The 23,286-nt window shown below is 42.7% G+C and overlaps 2 protein-coding genes across 2 annotated transcripts; both read right to left on the bottom strand.

The window, feature by feature from the left end:
- Positions 1–381: 381 nt before the first annotated feature.
- On the bottom strand, positions 382–3,048 carry LOC103699829 (xyloglucan galactosyltransferase XLT2). The gene has a single exon (XM_008781834.4). It carries the CDS (start codon positions 2,415–2,417, stop codon positions 882–884), a length of 1,536 nt encoding a protein of 511 aa, XP_008780056.2. The 5' UTR covers positions 2,418–3,048; the 3' UTR covers positions 382–881.
- A 16,086-nt stretch (positions 3,049–19,134) lies between these two features.
- LOC103699822 (fasciclin-like arabinogalactan protein 10) lies at positions 19,135–20,977 on the bottom strand. Its single transcript, XM_008781826.4, has one exon. The coding sequence runs from the start codon at positions 20,825–20,827 to the stop codon at positions 19,568–19,570; it is 1,260 nt and encodes a 419-aa protein (XP_008780048.2). The 5' UTR covers positions 20,828–20,977; the 3' UTR covers positions 19,135–19,567.
- Positions 20,978–23,286: the final 2,309 nt, after the last annotated feature.

The raw sequence follows: 23,286 nt of genomic DNA, 5'->3' as shown, positions 1-23,286 counted from the left end.
ATATTACTAAGTCGATAATAAATCAAGTTAATAGTATATTAATATGATTATTTATTTTTTAAAAAAAATTATGAGTGCCACGTAAAATTAAATAGATCTATAAATAAAATTAGATATTCGGATACGAATCCAATAGCTGTCTATCCATATCCAACTTCATTTTTATTTGAAGGATATGGATATAGATATGAGTTGGATGCTCAAATTTTTAGTTAGTGCTTATTGTAGTCTAAAGAGAAATTAGTTAGTGGCTGCAGGGCCAACTTACTAAACACCCTATTCTTATAAAGAAAATCCATGCACATAGCATTCGTCTATTAAAAACTTTTATCTATCGTGTAGTCAGATCCACAAAGAATCAGAATTCAGGGCAGTGCAACATAAATCACCTGAACACAACATAAATCACCTGAACACAAACAGACTCACCCTTGACCATGCTAGTGTTTTCCAGGGCTCTTAGTCACCCCAATTAAAACATATCACTGGTGTTCCTGTCTCAAACTCTGTTCCTTTGAAACACCCATTGGTATTTAGGGAGGACGCAGACCGCTATGAAAATTTCCTCCTCTGTAACAGGTGACAGTACCCATTAGAGAATGTCACCAAAATTCTTCATTCATCCCACCAACACATACAAATCAAGAACCCAATTCTACATATTATTTCGTATGCAACAATATCTGTAGTACCTGATACTTATTTATAGTGACAGTTCCAAACTCCTCCCTTCGATGTAGCTCTACACCTTCTGTCTCTATCCCGTAAACAAAATTCCAGTATTCGACACATAATGTAATGTACGAGAAAGAATAATAGTAACAGGAAGGTATAATCCAAAGTAAAAGATATATCGACGCCACCGCCCCCTTCGACTCTCCTCACTCGAATTCCCCCAAAACCGTTTCCGCTTCCCCCGTCCTCCGCCGGCGGTCGCGGAAACGCCTCAAGACCCCATCCACCGCCACGTCGAACGCGTCCTCCATCCCCTCCCCCAACCCCCCCTCCGCCGCAGCGTACACCAATCTCGGTATCAGCTCCACCACTTTCTCTCTCATCTTCTTCGCCCTCTCCACCCCGATCCCCTCCAACACCCCTCTTACGCTCACTGCGCCGCTCCTGACCTCCCTCCGGTCTATAAACACCGACCACTCCTCGCCCGCCGGTAAGTACCAGCGGTACTGCACGTACGCGCTCCGTCGCCAGAACAGCACCGGCACTGCCCCTGCCACCATGCAGTCGAACATCGACCGCCGCGTGAAACTATCACCCCGTGGCTGGAGGCAGAACGTCGAGTCCAGGAACAAGCTCAACGTCTCCGCGCTCCGGTTACCGCACCGCCCACCGCTGCAGTCCACCGTCCGGCACTGACCCCCGGCACGCCGGCACTCCCCTAACAAAAGCCCCCGGAAGTCGTCCTTGAACCCGGCCCGGGCCGCCCCCGCGAAGCTGAACAGCTTGGATCGGCTCCGTCCCAGCACGAACCGCTGCCATTCCCTTACCTGGGCCGCTGTCCGCGGGTGGAAACCGGTCGGGTAAGGGATTCCGACGTCTTTTTCGTCCCATGGATTGCGCTCGATGAGGAGGCGCGTCACGTTCTCCATGCCAGGCATGTAGAGGAAGCTCCCGCCCCAGTCGCCCTCTCTGGACCGGCGGAAGTCCCACGTAATCCGGCCTAAAACGATGAAGTGGTCCCAGCCGTTGGACCGGCGCCAGGGGGGCTGGTCGCGGACCCAGCGGAGGAGGAGGGCGCAGTCGCGATCGCGGTCGCCGGAGGTGGAGTTGGGGGACCAGAGGTGGCGTCCCACAGCGAGGCCGCCGTAGAAGGGGACGTAGAAGGCGGCGGCGGCGGAGGGGTCGCGGGCGCGGCAGCGGTGGGCGAGCATGCGGCGGTGGAAGATTATCTCGGCGGCGAACTGGTCCGTGGAGTACCAGGATGGCAGGAGAGAGGACGGGATGACGCCGGCGAGGTCGGCGGCCGGGGGGCCGAAGCCGCCGTTCGAGAGGGCGGCGCAGCGGGAGGCCCAGGGGTTTAGATCATCGCAGGCGGCGAGGAGGTCTTTGTGGAACATCGGGGGGAGGTCGTGGACGTAAACCATGCCGGCGGCACAGGGCGCGGGGGCGGAGGTGGCGGCGGAGGGAGGGATGGGGGGGCGGTGGCGGAGGAGGTGAAGGCGGGGGCCGGGGATGGAGCGAGCGGCGAAGAGGAGGAGGAGCTGGAGGACGAGGATGACGAGTACGAGCCCCGCGCGGTGGCAGGGCGGAAGGTGGAATTGGAGATGCTTGGCGGCGGCGGCACTTTTTCCGGGGTGGTCCGGGTTGGAGGCGGGGCTGTCGCCGGCGGCGGTGGAGGACGAGTGCTTGTGCTTCTTGAGGAGCTCTGCCTCTGGAGGCGGAGATTCCGATCGCGGAAGCATCAGAAGAGAGGAGGAGGAGGAAGGCGGTAACCTGATCACGGACTGTCCGTTTCCGATCCGAGGGCGTAGTAGAATGACCGGAGAATTGCAACTGTGGCGTCGGGGAAGCAAAGGAAAGAGGCTCGTTGGTTTTTATTACGATTTACGAGTGGCTGATCTTTCCGCGTGTCAGTAGTTCGACGGTTTAGGAGTACACCGGTTCGTGTACCGGTGACGTTGGAGAATGCCTCGTCCGCGGGGTGGCAACGTGGGACACGAGGGGTGTGGGGTCCAGAGGGGTGGGAACTGGGAAGGTGGTGGGTTAAAAAGTTGGTTACTTTTTGGGTGGAGAACGGCATTGAATGGAGTGCCGGGTAGCGAGTGGGAGAGGTGTAAAAGCGGACGTCATCGGGTGTTATGGAATTTGGTTTGGAGGAGGAGGCGTGGCGTCCGTGACGGGATGACTTCAACGGGATTCTTGTTGGAGAACTATGCATGCCGTTGCCGACAGAGCAAAGTCACCGTTTGTCGTCAATTAACGCCACGTAGTGAAACCAGGGGATTCATAAATGACTCTGTTTTCTTCATGATCAACTCTCGATTTGCATATTGATGGATATGATATATGTAATATATATTTATACCACGAGTGAGAAGCCAGTGGCGAATCTAGGTACTATTATAAAATATGGGTCAATTATTTTAACTCTTTTTACCCTGTAAAATTTTTTTAACTAATTGATGCTTAATTAAAAAGTTTCTATCTAAAATATGCCATATCAATTGAGATTTCAATATAGTGATCCTGAACTATCGGTCGAGATGTCAAAAGAATCTTGAATCCAAATAACAGATTGTGATAAATAACAGATTTTCATACTTAATTCCAATAATGACAAAGTTCATATCTATATGCAATATAACTATATAGCCCATGAGCTACAAACGATGTAATTGTTGATTTTACAAAAATTTGGTCTCGATATTTTATATACACAAAGGCTAGTACTAGTTCTCATGTTGTAGTCGAAGAACTTTCTACCAAACTCTGTCATATCTTATGCTCGATCTATCATTTTGAGTTTCAATTCATGTCATCGGACTATTTCGATTTTATGTATATTTATTTTTTAGATTAGAAAGGAAATAAAACAAGTGATGACATGTTTTATCTCATCCTAGCTAAGATTTTCTACTTGTCAGTATTGGCACTTGCTCTCTCCACTTAGATAATTCTTGAGCCTACTGGTCTGTTCATGCATTTTTCATTTTTTTATCTAAGAATACATGTATTATTGAGCCATAGCACCTGCAATGAAATATCTTATTTATGTATACAAATGTCTTACATCTCTCTCTCTCTCTCTCATCAAAATAGCATAAGTTGGTGATTATTTTTAAATCCTTGAAATGATAATTTCTAAAGTTAATTAAGTGGCAGCATATGGAAATTACATGTTTCACCTTACCAAGGTATATATGTTTTAATTTGAAAAGAGAATATATTACATATATTCATGAGTAAAAAATACGAGAAATACATGAGCATAATTGGCATGGCCTTGGTTATATGAACCATGAGCAATCGCTAACAAGTTTGGATACAAAATAGGAAAACTTACCTTAGTTAAAATGTCAATCGACTGCAAAATTGCACCTAATAACAAATACATCAATAGTCACTGCAATTAAGTGAAGAAAAAAAAAAGAAAATACTATAGAAACAATAATCCCAGCCTAAGCCTCCACGTTATATCAAATAACTTGCTGCTATAACTTCTTAGTACTTACGACTAGTGTCACGTGCTGAATCTACTCTGATACATTTGTCACAACTCAGAATCTTGTCTAAAAAGGCTAGTTGGAAGATATTATTTGAATTTCTTGATTCTGTATACATATCCAAGATCTATCCAACGAATAATCAATATAGGACTAAACACACGCCCATAAGAGTCTTCTCACTGGCGGGATCAAAACACCCATCCAATGGCACCAAAAGTCCAAAACACACATCCTATCATATACATGCAGGGACTTTATGAAAGCAAGAATTTTGTAAGTAACACGACTTTTTTAAACAACAAAAGTTACTTAGCTTTGGATGTGTGTGTGCGATTCAGCTTAAGATGTTTGCTTCTCAATCCCTAACGGGTTCGATCTGAAATTTTTTGACCAGGAACCGTGCATATGAAGGCATCCAGAAATGATGACATTGTCACGAGGATTGGGAGAAGGATAATTCGGTTTCTTCAATGGGGGTAAAGCGAGCAATGAGTGGGCCGCACTCCAAATCATTCTCATCATCCACCAAAGTCGAGATCGAGAAGGTTCTGCTTTCCAATTGAGAACAGTTCATTAAAGAACATAAACTTGATCAAATGCCTTTAGTTCTGCAGGCAATATAATTTTATTGAAATATTATTTTATTCTTAGGAGGACCGTGTGCTGCTGGTACATGTATTACAAAGTTTGGAAAAATCACCGGAACATTTCATGGATCATTATTCCTCAGTACTTTCCTTGTTTAAAAGTTTCAATTTGATTCCTGAAATTAGTTTAATAGTACTATTCATCTCGGTCTACTTAAGCTCACAAGATTTCATCATATGATAGTTATATGATATATGCCCCCCCCCCCCCCCCCCCCTAAATGCAAGAAAAAAAATAGCTAAAATAAAACATTACAGTCACTATTCACCTAGAAAAGATGGAGGATGAAAAGGAGAAAAAGAAGAAAATTCAGCCATAGAATTTGAGTTGAAAAGGTGCATAGTGGCCCGCTATGTAAGCAGACAACGACAGCCTTAGTTACAATATTTTTTAACTTATTAAAAAAATTGGAAGTATTCTTATCTTTTCTCTCAATTACATGACTCAAAAATTATTATCCAAAAACAAATAGATCGTGAAATATTCAATTGTTATCGAATTATATATAAACTCTATGATTTATTCACCAATTATTCTTAATAAAAAATTATTATTGCGTGTCTACTCCATCTCTCTCCTACCTCCTCATTTCCGTTACTATCTGAATCCGGGAGTTCTCCATCTAATAAATACCCTGCAATTAGCTGCAGCCTTGAGTCGTAGTGTGTATGCGTTTTTTTCTTTTCTTTCTCTCAATACCTACCTCTGTAGACAAAGCAACACTTCTAGTCAAAAATAATAATCCCCCATTTTCCCTTCACTTCCATTAACGACAGGCGTTTGACATCAAAGGTTTTTGATCGAGTTCTCCCCATCCTCGCCAACCAATTTGTCACCTAGCCTCATGGATCGGAACTGGCCGAAAGGGTCAAGCCCAGGATTTGACCGTGGTAGCCAGGGAAGCAAACTTTGGGAAGCTTGCGCCACCGAGTAGGGCTTAAAGTTTGCAGCACAGCTCATTTCATCACAAACAAACTTCGGCCGGCAGCCCGCATGAGAAGCGGTCTCATACCGACAATATGGAGATGTCGTAACCCCAAGACCGCAGCTGTCCCGATATTGACGCCAGGATTCTGTTCTATCGATGATTTCCTGTAGCACGATAGACGTGGCATGGATGCTGCCATTCCGGCTTAGTATGAGACGCCATTCACGCTGCATCTTTCGCTAAATTACAGTTTGTTAGGACTGGAAATTCGATCTATTAAGGATCAGATATTAGATATAAATTCAAAAAAATAATTTTCTGAATCCAAATAGATTAAAAATTTAGATCCGAACCTAGCCATTTTACTAAGCTGTTAATGTAGCCCGACCTATAACAAATTAAATTAATTTTAAAAAATTAAATAGCTAAGTACTGCCGCTCCTAGCTGTTATCAAAAGTTTATAGAGAGAAAAAGACGTAGCTAGGTAAAGCTTGGATGATCATAATTTTTATTTAATAAAAGCATCAAATATACCAAAAAAGTAATATATATATATATATATATATATATATATATATATATATATATATATATATATATATATATATAAACTTTTGATGAGGTGTAATTTTTATGTTGCTCTTTCTTAAAATAAAATTTGAACTAATTGAGCTGCAGGGCTTTGGCACGTGCATTGCACGCGAGATGATGCACGCTGCCAGAATTTTTTCCGTCCCACTGGCTTGAAGGTAGTCGCGGTTTCACCGGGTTCATAGCGTGAAGTAAAAGGAAACTGAAAAAGGCACTTTTGATATATTCAAAATAGGAGTTGACGCTCAAGGTGGAGTTGATATAGAGGCCATTAATCCCTAGATTTACATCAAAAAAATAGAACAATGTCAAATGCCATGTGAAGCCATTCTTCGATGTTACCAAAAGAAAAGCCAATCTTGGATGTTATCAAAAGAAAAGCCAATCCGGGAAGGCTTAGAAACAAAAATTATATCCTGTACCAGGTGCATTATAGCGGCAGTGTACCACAGAAACAATTCAAGACAAGCCATATGATGAAAGAAGCCTAGATATAAACACCGAGAAATTCTGATTGGCATGGTGCACCATCGACATGGTGCACCTGGTATAATTTTTTCAATAGAAAGATATTTAGGTTAGACACAGGTACAATGAGAACTATAAACTATGAATGCCGTATGTGATGCATTTACACATTAACAGCAGGCTTTTCAAATTAATTTAGGTTCATTCTAAACTCGAAGGCAACAAATTAATTACACTAGCCCACCAACGCAAGTGGGCATCATTGTGCGGTTGCGAATCTAAGATACGATGGGGCCTCGCAATTTTGTGCTCGCGGATGAGTCCATGCAACTTGCAACCAGTTCTACTACGCCACAATGCAAACCTAAAGAAACTCCCTGCTCAACACCCAGCCATCATACCCTACCTAGAGTCGTTTTAAATCAGAAAAACAGGGTATTTATTATAGGAGACAGCCATATGCAATTGTAATTATTCATGACGAAAGCCACATTCCGGACTTTGGGGCATCTTATAGATTTATGAGCTCTGCGTACTTAACCCAATGCCTCATCAACAATAGGAGCATCTTGTTTTACAGAGCTACGTTTGCAAGTAGCTTGAAAATTTCCAGTAATATTCTTAAATAAATAATTCAAATAATAATATTTTCTTCTCAATTCATTTATTAGGCCACTTATATAAATTCTGTCAATATTGGCTATTTCGAACATTGAAATATATTTACATGAGTTTATAAATATTTTTAAATTAATCATACATATATAATAAAATATATTTGTTATTATCAATATATTTTAGTATATTTTGGTATATAAATAAATATTTTAATTTTAAATAAATTCTATGTTGGATTTATCACAACTAATAAATATTTTTAATTATGTATTAATAAATAATATTTATTAATAAATATATTAATATGTTAGATTTATTAATATTTAAAAAATATTAATTAATATATCTGTAATATATTAATATAATGTTAATACAATACATTAATATGATATATTAATAAATAAATATTAATTATATAATATAATTAATATCATGTTAATATAATATAAGTGAGGGTATTTTCATTAAAAAATAATAATTTTAAATTACCTCTACTCGGCTGGAAAAATAAATACTACTTTTTCTAGTGGTATTTGTTTGACTTTTTTTTTAAAAAAAATAGATACAGAATTCACCATTTATTTTACCATTTCTTCTATTTATCTTTTATACCAAATATAATAATTACATAAAAAAATTGTTTTTCTATGTTAGATTATCTCCGACCAAATCGGTCCAAAATTTTAAATACCATACTAAATTTAGAGGCAGAGAACACCCTTCAAGAAATAAACTGTTAACTAATCAATTTGACTCATAAATTTAAGCTGCAATGTAAAGAATCAACACTTCATATATCTCGTCTCGTGCAGCCGCCGGAACTGTCAACTACAATGACTGAAATGAAGTCAAGATAACAATCGACCGAAAAATCTTAAGCTAACAGGATAAAGGCTAGATGATAATAGTTGGCATTCCCCAAGGTGTGGGAGCAGGAGAAGCAAGACAATCGAAGAGGATGGGGGCGAGCAGTAGAGGGGCTCGGGCTGTACCTTTCGCACCAAAAAATGATGGAACTTCTTCCACGACATCAGCTGTCGGTTTGCGCTTCGCACAGCTATCAAATCGCTCCAGCTTCTTCCTTCCAGTTTCTTCCTTTCATAACTACAGAGCTGATGTTATGCTTTGCGGTGCAAAAAATGGATAAATTATCTTTTTGCACGGAACATGTGGCCTAAATCCGGCACTTGAGAGCATTTATTCAAGCACATCCACCACGTAGCTTCCTAAGGACAAATTTTGATGACAGTGCTTTAGAGGGTGAAGGCAGATGGGGAGCGAACTGTGTTACATGAGATCCCGAATCCAGGCTGATAGCAGCTGGCAGTCGACATACCTTTGATAAGTCTGTTATTAAAGTAGAGTTGAGAGCTGAATGAAAAAATATAGCGCATACGATGTGTGTGTTGGGCGTAGATAGCGTCTACTGTAACTCGGCTACAATAATTGGCTAGATTTAGGGACGACACAATAGTGATGATTAACATTTGCTGCTTCGGAACATCCGCAGAATTTCGGAGGAGTTTGACACTTTATAGGTTGCTTATGTCTTTCAAAAAGTGAATAGTATTGCCGATTAAATTGCTTCTTTGGCTGCGCACCATTGGGAAGAATTTTTTTTGCGACGGTTTGAGGCTGCTCTTCTTCTGCCGGATAATTGTGGGTGCACTCACCCATTAGGAAAAGGCAAAAGAGGAACCGCATTAGGGAATGCTGCGGTACTCTGGGCCCCACCTAGGTGGACTCTTGGGGCTATGTATCCGAAACCACGGCGGTGCGGAGAGAGCTGTATATATCTGGAAAGTTTCCGCATCGCCCATATTAGAAAATGGATGGCTGTGCATATCTCGAGGACAGACGGCCGTGCGGAACTGCCAGAACATGATGGATCACCAAGGTGGTAGCCCAATTCGAATGGAACGTTTGCTTCCAACCAAGTAGTTTCAAGTTCGAAATGCGCAGGCGTCGATTAAATTTAGAGACCGGATGCCCCACGCCTGGACACGGGGTCTGGAAGCGCTACTGGTCGGCTGGTAGTCTGGGTGTGCCAGGTATGACGTACTCACATGGAAGGTCGGATCGGGTAATCGAGCCGGCCCACGGGTAGGAAGGATATGAGTAAAACCGGTCGGAGTGCCCAACACACGGTCATTTCTACCCGCATCGATCATTCTTCTGACGGGATGGGTATCCAGTGGAGGCTGCTACGCGGGGGTGGGCTTGTCTCTTTCTTCCCTCTTCCTCTTTTTCTAAGAAAAAAAAAAAAGGAAAAAAAAGAAAAAAAGAAAAAAGAAAAACAACAACAACCAAGTCAAGTCACGGGATGGCCGGCGTGGTGGCTATTATATCCACGCGCACGTACGGCGGCGCGAAACAGGCACCGCAACGGATGCTTGTACCTACCCGCAAGGTGCACGTAGCTCGCAGCTGGATGTAAATGAGCCGCGGTTACGAGAGATGTCTGTTTTTCATTATTTGGATACCTTTCATTTAGCTCTCTCATAAGAACAAAGACAGCAATTGGATACCTTTTCATTATTTGGATGTTATGAACTTAGTTGCAGCTTCCAATTATAGATAAACAAACAATAGATAGCAGGTTGTTGCTAAAACTGCAATGCACGTAAATCAAACATTAGATTTATGACTCCAAATCGATTGGGTTCATCTTCATATAGATTCAACTAGAGGTAAATGAGAGCTGCAAGTATCCAAACAGCATCTAAATTGGAGCGGATGCTGAACTTATGTCAAATTGCCTGACGTCTAATGAATGCAAAATACTTAAACTACAAACAAAAAGTTCTTCTAGCTAGTTTATATCCTCAGGGCCAAATCCAGCCCATCATACAAACCTGGCCTTATGAGGCGAGGCCCGAGCTCACCCATTAGGGAATGCCAAGCCCGGGCCAGATCCGGCTCCTTTCAGGCTCAACTGGACTTTAGCATTCGACCCTTGGGCTGGCCCGGTCCATTCACAGACAAACTGAATATAAGGCTGTGTGTAATATAGCATCAGACTATCCAGAGTTAGTTTGAGCCATTTTTTTTTCTATGGAAGCCGGAAACCGAGCATAGAAAGCATGCCGACTTCACGATGCGTTCTTGTGCCCCACCTTAAATCAGGTATGTTAAAATTATATGATTGATTAGGAGCTTGATTGATTTGTAATAGATTATGACAAACTTGGTTGACCTTATTAAATTTCATCCTGATTGATTTGTAATTGATTGTGTCAAACTTAGTCGGCTTTACCAAACTTTATCCGCCTCCTAACTCTATATAAAGATTGCTCCTGTATATTGTAATAGAAGAGCAGAAATACAATTCTCTTATTTTCTCTTTTTTAAAAATATTTCAACAAGGTATATTACTATTGTGTGGATGGTTTCCGTAGAAAAAGGAGAGAGAGAGAGAGAGAGAGAGAGAGAGGATAAGTCCAAGCCCTCTCAAGACAGCTAAGACAGCTAAGGCTTCACGAAGACACGAATTCACGTAAGATGTCGAAGAGCAAAAGCTGTTAAGAGTGTGACCTTTTTTTGAGTGATTTTTGCCAAGTTGCTGTTTAACTGTGTAGCGCTGCTCCGACAAGAATCATGGCTCTGTAGTCCCGTTTTTTCGTCGACGAGCAGCATCCGACCATAAAAACGCCTCCAACTCACAGTGGACCCAGCCTTCTTCTACAAGAGCGGTGGTCATAAGTGATGTACATGGGACTTATCCACCATCTCAGCATCTCATGAGTCATGAGGCTTTGGAATGATGAGCTTTGAGGTAGAGTGAGTGGCCTTAGTAGGCTCTAATCATGGTCGCCCAAAAGCCATTCTATTAGGTTGTGTGCAAGGTCAGGCTGTCGTGAGCTTAAAAGAATGCTCACAAGTGGAGTAGCTGGTAAAATGTCAGGTTGGCGTCTCAAGAGGAAGGCGCGACCCGGCCCTGAGGGGCCCTTACGCTCTCAAGCACAATTTTAAATGGGGCTCTTAATAAATTAAGGATTAGTGGCAAATTTTTTAGACCGCAAAATCTCGGCCATCTTGGGAGATGGTGAGTGGTGAGCACAGAGCTTGGGCAGAGATGGAAATTGGAAAAAGTGGAAAGCAGGGTATTTTAGAACTCTGCCGTTTTATGGGAGCCAAGATCCAAGTTGATCCTTGTAAGAGATTAGTTTAAATGTTTGATGACTAAAAACTAATCTAAAATAATTAAAATTTGTCCTTTTCTCACAATAAAATTTAATATATACTGTAAAAACATGGTCAGCAAATCTCTAGCTGATATTTTGGTATATATGTATTTTAGTACTCAATAGCTAATACTTGAGCAAACTGATATCTTAGCCCAGATGGAAACTTCGGGTAAAATTAAGCTCCTACACGCTTTATCGGGAAGAAACACCTTCATTCGCTATTCATTTCACCTGGGAATGTGTGCGTGGTCGAGTGCAATACTCGGTTCATCGGGCAATGTGGAAGTCGGCGATTGGCTAGGTGCATAACGGACTTGCATATTGGCACCAATCTTCGACCGTTACATCATCATCGATTTGGCTGACAGCAGTGATTAATTCGCCCGAGAATGGGGAAGTCGGTGATTGATTGAGTGCGGTCAGGCCTTGAGCATCGACATCCCTAAGCTTATCATGCTTGGCGCCAATCTTCCAACTGTAGTTGCACCAAAAAAAATCCGCCAACTGTTACAGAATGAGCGAACCATGCAGCGATCATTAGGTGCTCCTTCGGTCTGCTGGGAAAAAAAAAAGGTCAATAAAAAAATAAAAATAAATATCTCAAATCTGGTTGATTTATTTTTACAGAGAAATAAAAAGAATAGCTATCTTATAGGAATAAAATTTTCATAAAAAAATTCGTATGGAATAGTGGCTCAAAATTAAGGTAATTCTTGTTTCAAAAATATTCTTATATTTTTAGATAGAATAGAGTAAAGTCTTTTCTTTACTAAAAATGTAATAGGTATTTTACATAACTTTTCCAAAAAAACAAATGCTCAACCATGCATAAACCATTATGAAATGTGCCATTTTCTCATGGTTAACCAAATATGCATAAACCACTTAATCAGATATCATATACTCAATCACCAACTTCTTGTAAAAAAAAAAAAATCAGTGAGAAATTTTTTTTTCTACAAACCAAATGAGTCCTAATAGATGATCCGTAGCAGTACTTATTGCTGCTTTTATAACTACCCCAACCAAGTGGGCGATCAATTCATGCATGCGTCCCCATGCTCCACCGCAGCTCCCTCTACCTTCTAATCCAAGGATCCCAAGTTCAGTTTGGCTCCAAGTCAGGCATGTTTGAGCTAGTTCATGTAAGTTGCACCTTGACCAGGGCTAGGCCAAATTGATTCCTAGAGAACTAGTTCATAAAGGCCTATGTTTCGTTGGACCACACCAGGAATGGAACAAAAATCTCTCAGATATTGGATGCTCTCATGCTCCTTAAATGACATTAGACCGCTTTCATTCGATGTCTTTCGAGCGAGTCTTTACTATACCCCCATTAGACCTGTGGATTTCTAAATCCTCACCCTCACTTGGATGACAATGTTTTAATGAGAAAATTATGGATGCACGAGAGTATCTACAATGAATGTTATTAGGAAGACAGCCCTAGCAGATGTGCAGATCAAGAATTCGAGTCAATACAAAAATCTGTAGATCTTAAAGCAGTTCTTGCACAGGGTGCACTAGAATTACAAACTCGCGGACTATTCAACTTTTCTAGATATAATTATAACCAGATAAAAATGCTACCTTTTTTGCGAATACAAAAATACATAGGTTTATACACCAATATTTTTATTCTTCATTCTTCGTTTTTATACATAAACTTTTGGCTGATTCTCCAATTATTCTCCAAATTTAAATAGGATTATACCAATGCTTTTAGATACATGAAGAATATGATTGCTGCAGCATGTGCATAATAAATGATTGTTCCTTATTCATTTTAATGTGACCCAGAAAACTGTTCCTCCTCTAATTGGTGAAGAATAGAGATGGGCACTGGGCCGGGCCGCCCACGGCCCGGCACGGCACGGCACGAAGCGGGCCGTGCCTGGCACGGCCCGCCAGCTACAGTGACGGGCCGTGCCTGGCACGGCCCCTTTGATAGGGCCGTGCTGGGCTAGCGAATCCTGGCCAGCGGGCCGTGCCAGGCACGGCCCGCTTCGGGCCTGGGCCGGCACGGCCCGGTCTAGGCATGCGGGCCAAGCACGGCACGGCCCGCGTGCCAGCACGGCACGGCCCATAAGGGCCTGGGCCGGGCTGGCACGCGGGCCTGGCACGGTCCGGGCCTGGGCCCGGCTCGGCCCGATAAAATTTTTTTAATACATTAATAAATTATGAACACTAAGAAATCTTGATTTATGAATATAAAGCCACCTTAATGGTGGGGGGTTTGGCATAGACCCCTACCAGTTTATTAATTTCAATCAAAATGGTACATGAAGGGAGGTTTGGACCTTGGTCTGACCTCTAGATTCTAGAATACAATAAGAAACTAAGAAAGGGCCGAGGTTTGGACCTTGGTCTGACCTCCAGAATACAATAAAAATGTACAATTATAAAAAATTAAGAAATCTTACTAATCATCAGTGATTCAGTGAATCAGTATTCACTCTTCAGTCTTCAGTCTTCAGTCTTCAGTCTTCAGTCTTCAGTAGTGTTTGTATCATCATCATCAGAGGATGTTGTATTATGTCCACCTTTATCTTGAAGTCTTGCCTCAGCATCTTCAGTAGTGTTTGTATCATCATCATCCAGCCATCCCATATTTTTCCTTTATTCCAATCAGTTTCAGTCAATGTAAATCCTAATCCACGATCATTAATATATGCACTTAATAAATTTTTATATGGGTATGCATCATGTATCATGCTATATGTGGAGTTCCAACGAGTAATTACATCAAGTTTAAATTTTTTAAAACGTTTACCATGATTTATGCATAATTCCTTAAATTCTTGAAGTCTTGATCTAGAAGCATGAATAAAAGAAACTGCATTTCTAATTTTTGAAATCACATCTTGAATCATGCCCATGCCAGCTTGAACAGAAAGATTTAAGATATGACATGCACATCTAATATGCAGTAAATTTCCATCTAATATGGGATGCAATGAGTCTCTTAATAATACAACAGCAGAATTATTATTAGATGCATTATCAAAAGTAATAGACATAATTTTATCATTAATATTATATGAACATGCAGTTTGATAAATTATATTTGAAATTTGTTGCCCAGAATGTGGAAAATCAAAAGCACGAAAAGCAAGAATACGTTTATTTAATTGCCAATCATTATCAATATAATGAGCAGTAATGGCAATAAAAGAATTACTACCTACAGATGCTGACCAAATATCAGAAGTTAATGAAATTTTTACATTTAAAGTAGAAAGTGTTTCAATTAAATTTTGTTTCATTGCTAAAAAATTGGTCATAGCTACTCTTCTAAATGTACGCCTACTAGTTCTTTTGTAAGCAGGTTGTAGGTTTAATTGAACATATTCTTCAAAATTAAAAGATTCACATAAACTAAAAGGTAATTCATCCTTGACTATCCATTTTACAAGTGCTTTTCTTTGATTTTCATGATTATATGCAAAATTACCTACAAGTAATCCCCCTTGTATATTAAGGCTACTTTGAGTTTGAGCATGAGAATCATGCATCCTATGACTCTCTTGATGTCTTTTTAAATGCCCTGTTCCCCCACTACTACTACAACTATAAAGTTTGGCACATTTTTTACATTTAGCTTTCCAGACTCCCTCAACCATAACTCTATCAAATTCATTCCATACAGTACTAGTCCTCTTACGAGAAGAGGTTTGACCTTCACTCGGTTCACCAGTTCTAGAGGAACTAGGAACAGGGGGTTGGGGATTAGTTTCTTCCCCCTCAGAAATAGGAATGCCAAACTGACTTTCCTCAAAAGATGACATATCTATGATTAATTCAAAAAATAAAAACTAACCGCAAGGAGGAATTGAGTAGAGGGTCGGAGGGCAGAGGCAGCGCCGAGATTCCGAGCTTCCTCTTGTGCTCTCAAGATAAGCGACCTTCTCTTCTCAACAGGAACCTCCTCTTGTGTAGCACTTGAACAAACTAAAAATTAAATTGCTAGAAGAGCACTTTAGAAGAGAGAAATAATAGCAGTAGAGAAGGAGAGAATGAGAGGTTTGGTGTGGTGAGAATGAGGGAGGAATGGGCTATTTATAGAAGCCCAAAAAAATTTTTTTCCCAAAATACCCCTCAATTCAGCCGTTATATGACTGTTGGGAGGGGCAAAACCGTCTTTTTTCCGAAAATAGCCGTTGGAAACGGCTATTTTCTTCCCCCCTCTCCAGACGGGCCGTGCCAGGCACGGCCCGTCTGGAGCCGTTACGGGCCGTGCCAGGCACGGCCCGTTTAGAGTTTTGGCCCGGGGGGCCTGGGCCGGGCCGGCCCGGCACGGCCCGTTGCCCAACTCTAGTGAAGAATAAGCATGGATCTTTTAGCTGACCGTACATCAGAATACTCCCTTCTTAAAAACAGAAAGTACACATACAGCCATATTGGTGCATCTAGCTAGTAATTTTTCCCCGTAGCCCGTGAATTGATGGTCTCGGCCAGTGAAGCCTTCCCTCATTCGATGAATTTTAAAATTAAATCCATTTCCTTATCCTTTTACGAGGCAAATGCACCGCCGAAAAATTATATCCTAAGCGTAATATACAATACACCAGGCAAATAATATTCCTGCCAGATGGACATTTGACCGAATCTATTTAGGGCTCATTTGGTTTGCGGAAAGCATTTTTCCTCCTAGAAATATAATTCCTCGGAAGAAGATTTACAGGAAGAGAATGCCTGGAAACGTACTTTTGGCATGTTTGGTTAAATATGGAAAAGTAGCAGATTTCCAAAGTGCTAATGTTTGGTTGACCATTCACTTTCTTAGAAAAGTTATGTGTAATTTCTATTATATCCTTAATAAAAATTAGGTTTTTAATGCCTCTTTAATGCTGAAGGAGTTTTTTGGAAAAAAATAAAGATAGAATGACTCCCGCCTCATAAAAAAGACTTTTCCATGAAATGTGGGAATCATATTCCCATGGGAATACAATTTTTTCATCTCTCTCATTTGAAAACTCCAACCAAACAAGAGGCATCTCATTACTTTTTCGTTGACCATACTTTTCTCCTTCTTTCTCCACGAACCAAACGAGCATAGAGGGATGAGGGGGTTTGCAACAGAGTAAAGGCAGAAGCGGAACCCTATTTATTTATTTATTTTCGGCTTAGGAGAGGGAGCGGAGCTGGTGCCATTGGCCACCTAGTAGAGTATTATTTACCTGGTGTACAGCTTAGCTGGCACGCCAGATGTCCGATATAATTTTTTTTAAAGGAGCAGTTTAACAAGGTATAAGCCGCTTTGGCCTGTACTTCGAATCATACTTTTAATGTAAGACAATCTACAATCATGGCCAACTTAATGGTTAAAGAGTGAAATAACACTTTCGCTAGTGCCCAACCTTGGCATGAAACAAATTGACCTAACTACCAACGACTGATGGGAGTTGGCCACATACGTAAACATGCAAACAACATGCCACCCTGGTGGAAGACAGGAAGAGTGGAAGGTTAAAAAATCAATAGAAGGCCTAACTTATATACTAGTAAAGGTGTAAATAATATCAAATAAATTGATAACTGTATCTGATTATTTTTAAGTAATTAAATGGGGATTCACATTAAGTTTTTGGTAATTTTATTGGACCAAACTCTAGGGGTGGCAAAATATGACCCGACCCGCCAACCCGACCCGTGTTCGACCCGCTATAAACAGGTTTGGGTTTGGCCTAAACAGGTTCGGGTCGTAAACAGGTCGACCCGTTTAACCTGTTTATTAATTGGGTCGGATACGGGTTTTAGATGTCTGACCCGTTTAAACCGTTTAACCCGTTTAACTGTTGGGCAGGTTAAACAGGTCTAAACAGGTTAAACGGGTTAAACAGGTTAAACGGGTTAAACAGGTTAGACAGGTCTAAACAGGTTAAACGGGTCTAAACAGGTCTAAACAGGTCGGGTTGGACATGTTAAACAGGTCGGGTTGGACAGATTAAACAGGTCTAAACAGGTTAAACGGGTCAGGTTGGGCAAACAGGTTAAACAGGTCGGGTCGGATTGGGTAAACAGATTACCTATTTATTAAACAGGTTAAACGGGTCGGGTCGGGTTACCTGTTTAATAAACAGGTCAGGTTCAGGTTTGTAATTCCTGACCCGTTTAATAAACAGGTCGGATTCAGATTTATAGTTTTCTGACCCGACCTGTATTTGACCCGACCTGTTTATGTCTGACCCGACCCGATTGCCACCCCTACCAAACTCTGATTCTATATATGAGAACCAACTGTTTATTTGTTGGATCTTTTATATATATATATATATATATATATATATATATATATATATATATATATATATATATATATATATATATATATATATATATATATATCAAAAAAAAAGTTGTGCACGCGGGCGCATACTTTGCATTCTCTCCTTAACCATTGCCTATTGCTATTTCAATTCTAAAATCCTAGCTGGCACTTGGATTTTAACTATTTTTCAGTCTAATTAAATATAAATAAAATTTTGAATTTATTTCGAATTTGCAAAATTTTTCACTTCAACAACCGCTTCTTTTCTAGCAGAATCTCCAGCAGATTCATTATATAGAGAACTGTTGTGCTAAGAGATCTTTCAATATTGAAATAATTGTCAATCCTTGACTAGGAAACCACTAAAATCATTTGTTCAATTGAACAATAAAACAAAAAAACTCAAATTTGAACTCGGATCCAACTACTAATCAAGTTTGGAGCGAGTTTAAAGCCTATTCATTTTAACAAATCCAAACTTGAATCAGAACTCCATTTTCCTAATCAAATAAGGAAAAGGATACACCATGAGTCCGGACCGTTTACAGCTTATTATCTAAAACCAGTTCCAGAAACTATATTTTGCCCCTATTTGACGACAGCCAGTGATACGGTCATCATACAATAAACAATCTGGTATTATCGTTGAATATTAAGAACCAGGAGCATCATTTTCCCTACCATTTATTCATGGGCCAGGGGGGACACAGCTCATTAATTGAAGAAAGCACTTCTTCATTTCTTAATGCCGAGTTTCACCCTCAAATAATTAACAAACCATGCCTGACGTCTTAGTCCATGTCTGACCTCTAAGGTCTTCATCAAACTAAAAATAATGACCATAAGCTAAGTAAAATACCGTAGAACGGTGTACTTGAAAAGATAAAGTTATGCAGGCTTAAAACTACGAGGCATAAGGAACTGACAGCGAGAGGCCCGGGAGATGCGAAGATTAAATCAAAAGAAAGCGCGGTTCTTGAGCCCGACGACGCGCCGCGCGGGAAGAGAAACGAGGGGAGCCCGAAAGCGAGTGACCAGGACAAAGTTTAACGCCAGATCGAATCAAGACAAGAGAGAGATCGAGAGGGCCCGTTAGAGAAGCGTGGAGTAGTTGTGGGCCCACCACCGTCTCAGCGCCGGCCCATGGCCTCTCCTGTCAGATCACGCCGCTGCTGCCCCCCACGACTCTCCAATCGCTTTTACCCATCGATTCCAAAGCCTCCAAACCTTTTTATTCTCTTAAAAAAAAAGATCATCTAAAACAAAATTAAAAAATTTACACTCCACTGGATGTCTCTTTTGTTTCCAAAAAAGAAAAATAATAAGGAAAAGCATAATAATCATACAGCCGTTCGCTTCTTCCACATCTCCATGGAAACCGTGGTAAAGAGAACAGTGACAAGAACTAGAAGCAGAAATGGTTTCTTTCAGCTAGCCACGAACTTGGATAGCTCCCAGAATAAGAAACCAAAAAAAAAGAAGACAAATAAAAAGAGAACAAATCCATGCGCCATACCAAGTCCGAAACAAAACCAGCATCACCATCATGTCTCAACTAACAAAAAAAACAAATCAACTAACCAGAGAGAAAACAAAGAAAGAAAGCGGCGTCGAACGGATGCAACGGTCCTTCACTCAAATCCACTAAGACTCAAATCAAATGATATAAGTTGCTCACAAGAAGGGAGTCAGCGCCAACAACGCGGAGACCGCCGCCGCTAGGGTTTTAAGTGGCATCGCCGCAGCAGACTTCTCGTCCGCCGCCTTGTCCGCGGCCGACTCCGGAGATCCCGCAGGCGACTCCCCCGGTGCAGACGTCGGCGGTGCCGGCGGGGACAGTGGCATCGGCGAGGGCGCCTTGGCCTTCCGGGCCGGCGCGGGGGCCTCCTTGGCTGGGGCGGGGGAAGGGGACGGCGTCAGCGCCATGGGCCCCGGTGCTGGCGCCGGCGCGCCACGGAAGAGCTCGGAAGGGAGGAGGAGGTTGTCTACGGTGAGGACGCAGACGGGGGTGTCGTCGAGGATTGTGCTGGCGACGCGGGATGTGTCGACGCCGGTGTCGAGGGAGACGTCGTCGCCGCGGGAGACGACGGAGAGGTCGTACTTGCCGGCGCCGCTGGATGCCATGGTGGTGATCCGGCCCTTAGCGATCTTGAGGGAGTCTTTGGGGGCGTAGGTGGGGAGGGCGTGGTACTGGAGGAGGGTGACGAGCTCGGCGCTGGAGAGGGAGCTGAGATCGGGGACGCCGGGGGCTTTAAAAGCCTCGTCGTTGGGGGCGAAGAGGGTGAGGCCTTTCTCCATGGCGGACTGGAAGATCTTGAGGACGCCGGAGGAGACGACGAGGGAGGCAAAGGTCTTGCAGCCAGCCTTCTCGAGGAGGGCGGTGAGGTTGGAGGAGGCGGCCGAGGGGGCGTCGAGGAGGCCCGGGTAGACGATGGGGGCAGAGATCTCGAGGACGGAGAGGTTGTAGGGAACCTCGCGGACGGATTTCGTATAGGAAGAGTCGAGCTTGGAGCCGGGGGCGGCGGCGGCGAAGGCGACGCGGCCGCCGCGGAGGTTGGTGATGTTGACGAAGCCCGAGTTGCCGAGGGCGTTGCCGGTGGTCTGGTAGAGGGTGGTAGTGAGGGCGGAGCCGTGGGGTAGGTCGTGGAGCTTCTGGGGGTCGAAGTAGTCGAGGAGGGTGAGGAGCCGAAGGGCGTTCTTGATGCCGGCCAGGGACTGCTTGGCCGCGAGGGCGGACATGGCGGCGTTGGGGAGGACAAGGCATGTTACCGTCTCCCGGGAGTTGATCTCGTCGCACACCTTCGTCTGGCTCAGGTAGCTGTTGTACAGCGAGTACTCCGGGAACCCATCCAAGATCGCCGTTATGTTGTGCCCCTCGCCCGCAACCAACGAGACCATGAAGGCGAAGAGTAGAGGGAGCAGGAGAGAAGCCATTGAGGGTGCTCTCTCTCCGCTACTAGTACCGACGCTCTTCCTTCTTCTCTACTGTACTTTCTCACTCTCTAGCTCCGTAGTACCAGTAGGGGGATGGGGGTGGACAGTTTGGTGGGAGGCAGTGAGGCAGGGGAGATGAGGAATAATAGACAGAATAAAAGGAAAGAGTCGGGTTAAAGTAACCGTGGTTAGCTGATAACCTGGGTCTGGAGAGGAGGTTTAGTAAGACGAGGAAGAGGGCTGGCTGCTGAGAGAAGTTGGCATGTACCGTCGCCGAAAGAGGAGGGGGCCGGCGTAGTATATTCAGGAAGCTTTACGTAGATGTTGGGGGTGGATGCGTAGATTTGTATGCGGGTGCTTGAATCGCCCTCCTCGTACGCCAATCAGACGGCTGGGCGGTCCCGCATAGAAGTTCCTCGTACACTGCGACGGTGGGAGCAGTTGGGCGTCGATTGGTCGCAGCTGTTTTTTTTTTTTTTTTTTTTTTTGCCTTTTCTGGGGAGCTCGGGGGGTACGGTCACCTCCCAGGCGAGGGAGAGGCAATTCACTATATTAAATAACTGCAGATGAATTTTCTGGTGGCTAAATTCTGAAGGTTTCAATTTGGGGGAGGGGCAGATGGTCTTGATAAGCATGAGCTCAAAAGATCGAGGGCAGAAGGTCGCGCGTAGAATGCCGAGCTCAGAAGACAGAGCTCAAAAAGACGATCTCGGTAAGCATAATTTCGGCTGAGCAAAACTTGATTGACCTTGAGGCCAAGAAAGGCTCAGTTAAAAGCTGAGAATAACTCCGACTCCACAACAGTCAAGCCAGTCTCCAAACTAGAATGTCTATATAAAGAAGGGAGCACCAAATCCTTCATATTCTGTATTAAATCCTGCAGTCTCCGCCACAACGACTGTCAATATTTAAATCTATGCAATTTCAACCAACTGCTAGCTAGCCTGAAATCTCGGACCGTTAAAATAACCCATTTAATCCGAAATCTGCGCAATCGCAATCAAGGATGAGTAACTGCCGCACCCTCTTCTATAAAGAGGGGGAAGCGCTAGCGAGGCGAGGGACTTCTCTGGATCTTCTCCCTAGGCCAGAAAACGCCTCTCCATTAAAATATTTCCGAATTTCCTCTCGAATTTAAGCATCGAAGGATCTTCGCCGGACACCCCGGCTCAAGGCTTTTTGCAGGCCCGTCGGAGACAGCCATCCGCCACTGCGCCCCAGCCGAAAGCACCTCCTCCTCAAACGGCGGTCGTTTTCGGGTCTAATTTCCAGCAACACAATTATTTAGCCGTTTCTATTAGAAATCTTATATCTAATTTCTGCCGCATAAAGTAGACATTTCTTTCAGAAATGGTAATAAGAAAGAATCGTATTCCCCCCTTTTATTTTATAATTGTTTTAATAAAACTTTAGGTAGGTGAGTGGGTCCATGTCTTTTTCTTATACCTTGTTAATGTAAATGCGATATGAAGCGGAAAAAGTGAGCGTGACAAGTGGACCGTTCCAGAAGCCGGTTTCCAAAGCAGCGCTTTTCATTTTCTATGTCACAGTTCAGAGAGAGACAGAACATGGGTGCACTTGATAGCCGGGGTGGAAAAAAAAAGAAGGTCCGGTGGGGTTGCCATCCAGCTCAGCACAGACATCTCGTGCCATGGACTTTGAAGAGCATGCCAGGTCTGAACCAGTGTGTAAAATTTTTCTGTTTAAACCTTTTAGATCTTTTAAAATCAAATGAGTGGGCCTTGGTGATTGATTCATAATGCTTTGATGTTGGGGTGCTCTGTGAATCCTGAATTTATACCCACAAATACAAAAGCGTTTTACCAAAAAAAAGGGACTTCTTTCGGAACCGTTTTAAGAGGGAGAAAAAAAAAATCAGAATCCTTCTTTGTGAATAGTTTGACAAGAGAACACGATTTAGCAAAGATGACCCCCATATTACACTACTTGAGGTATGCCGAGTTTAATTTATTGACAACGTAGGCTTGACCGGCCTTCATCAGGGTGGTGTGACTGTGGCAGAAGCCATGGATCATTCATGGTATGATCTAGTTTTCTGATACTGAAGCCCCGTGTGCATGTGCAACCCTTTGTTTTTTGCTTGCACCACCTTGAAATATAGTGAAAGATCCATTTAAGCAGAGTCCAAATGCAGATGTCCTCTTAAATACAGATTCCTAGTTTTATTTCTTTCTTTTTGTTTTGTGAAAACCAAAAAAGGGCCAGCACAATGCTATCCTAGTCCATCAATGGATCTGGTGGCAAAAATACAATCCAATCCATCTCAAAAATTTCCAACCTGAACATAATGTGGATTGGGTTAGTTTGATTCAAGCAATATGTTAGGGTCTATGGGGAGCTTAGTCATGAGTATATGGGTTTTGGTTGGGTTTGCTTTGAATAAGACCTTCATAGCATGGTCAAATTTTGGGTTGGGTCAGATTAGGTGGCTAATTTTA

This window comes from Phoenix dactylifera, chromosome 2, assembly GCF_009389715.1.
Source record: "Phoenix dactylifera cultivar Barhee BC4 chromosome 2, palm_55x_up_171113_PBpolish2nd_filt_p, whole genome shotgun sequence".
NCBI classification, from domain to species: Eukaryota; Viridiplantae; Streptophyta; class Magnoliopsida; order Arecales; family Arecaceae; genus Phoenix; species Phoenix dactylifera.
Note: the sequence above shows the minus strand (reverse complement) of the source record. Positions and strands in the feature narration are given on the sequence as shown.

What these genes read in the sequence shown, in the direction of transcription:
- LOC103699822 (XM_008781826.4), bottom strand. Translation starts at nt 20,827, where the DNA reads ATGGCTTCTCTCCTGCTCCCTCTACTCTTCGCCTTCATGGTCTCGTTG.
- LOC103699829 (XM_008781834.4), bottom strand. Translation starts at nt 2,417, where the DNA reads ATGCTTCCGCGATCGGAATCTCCGCCTCCAGAGGCAGAGCTCCTCAAG.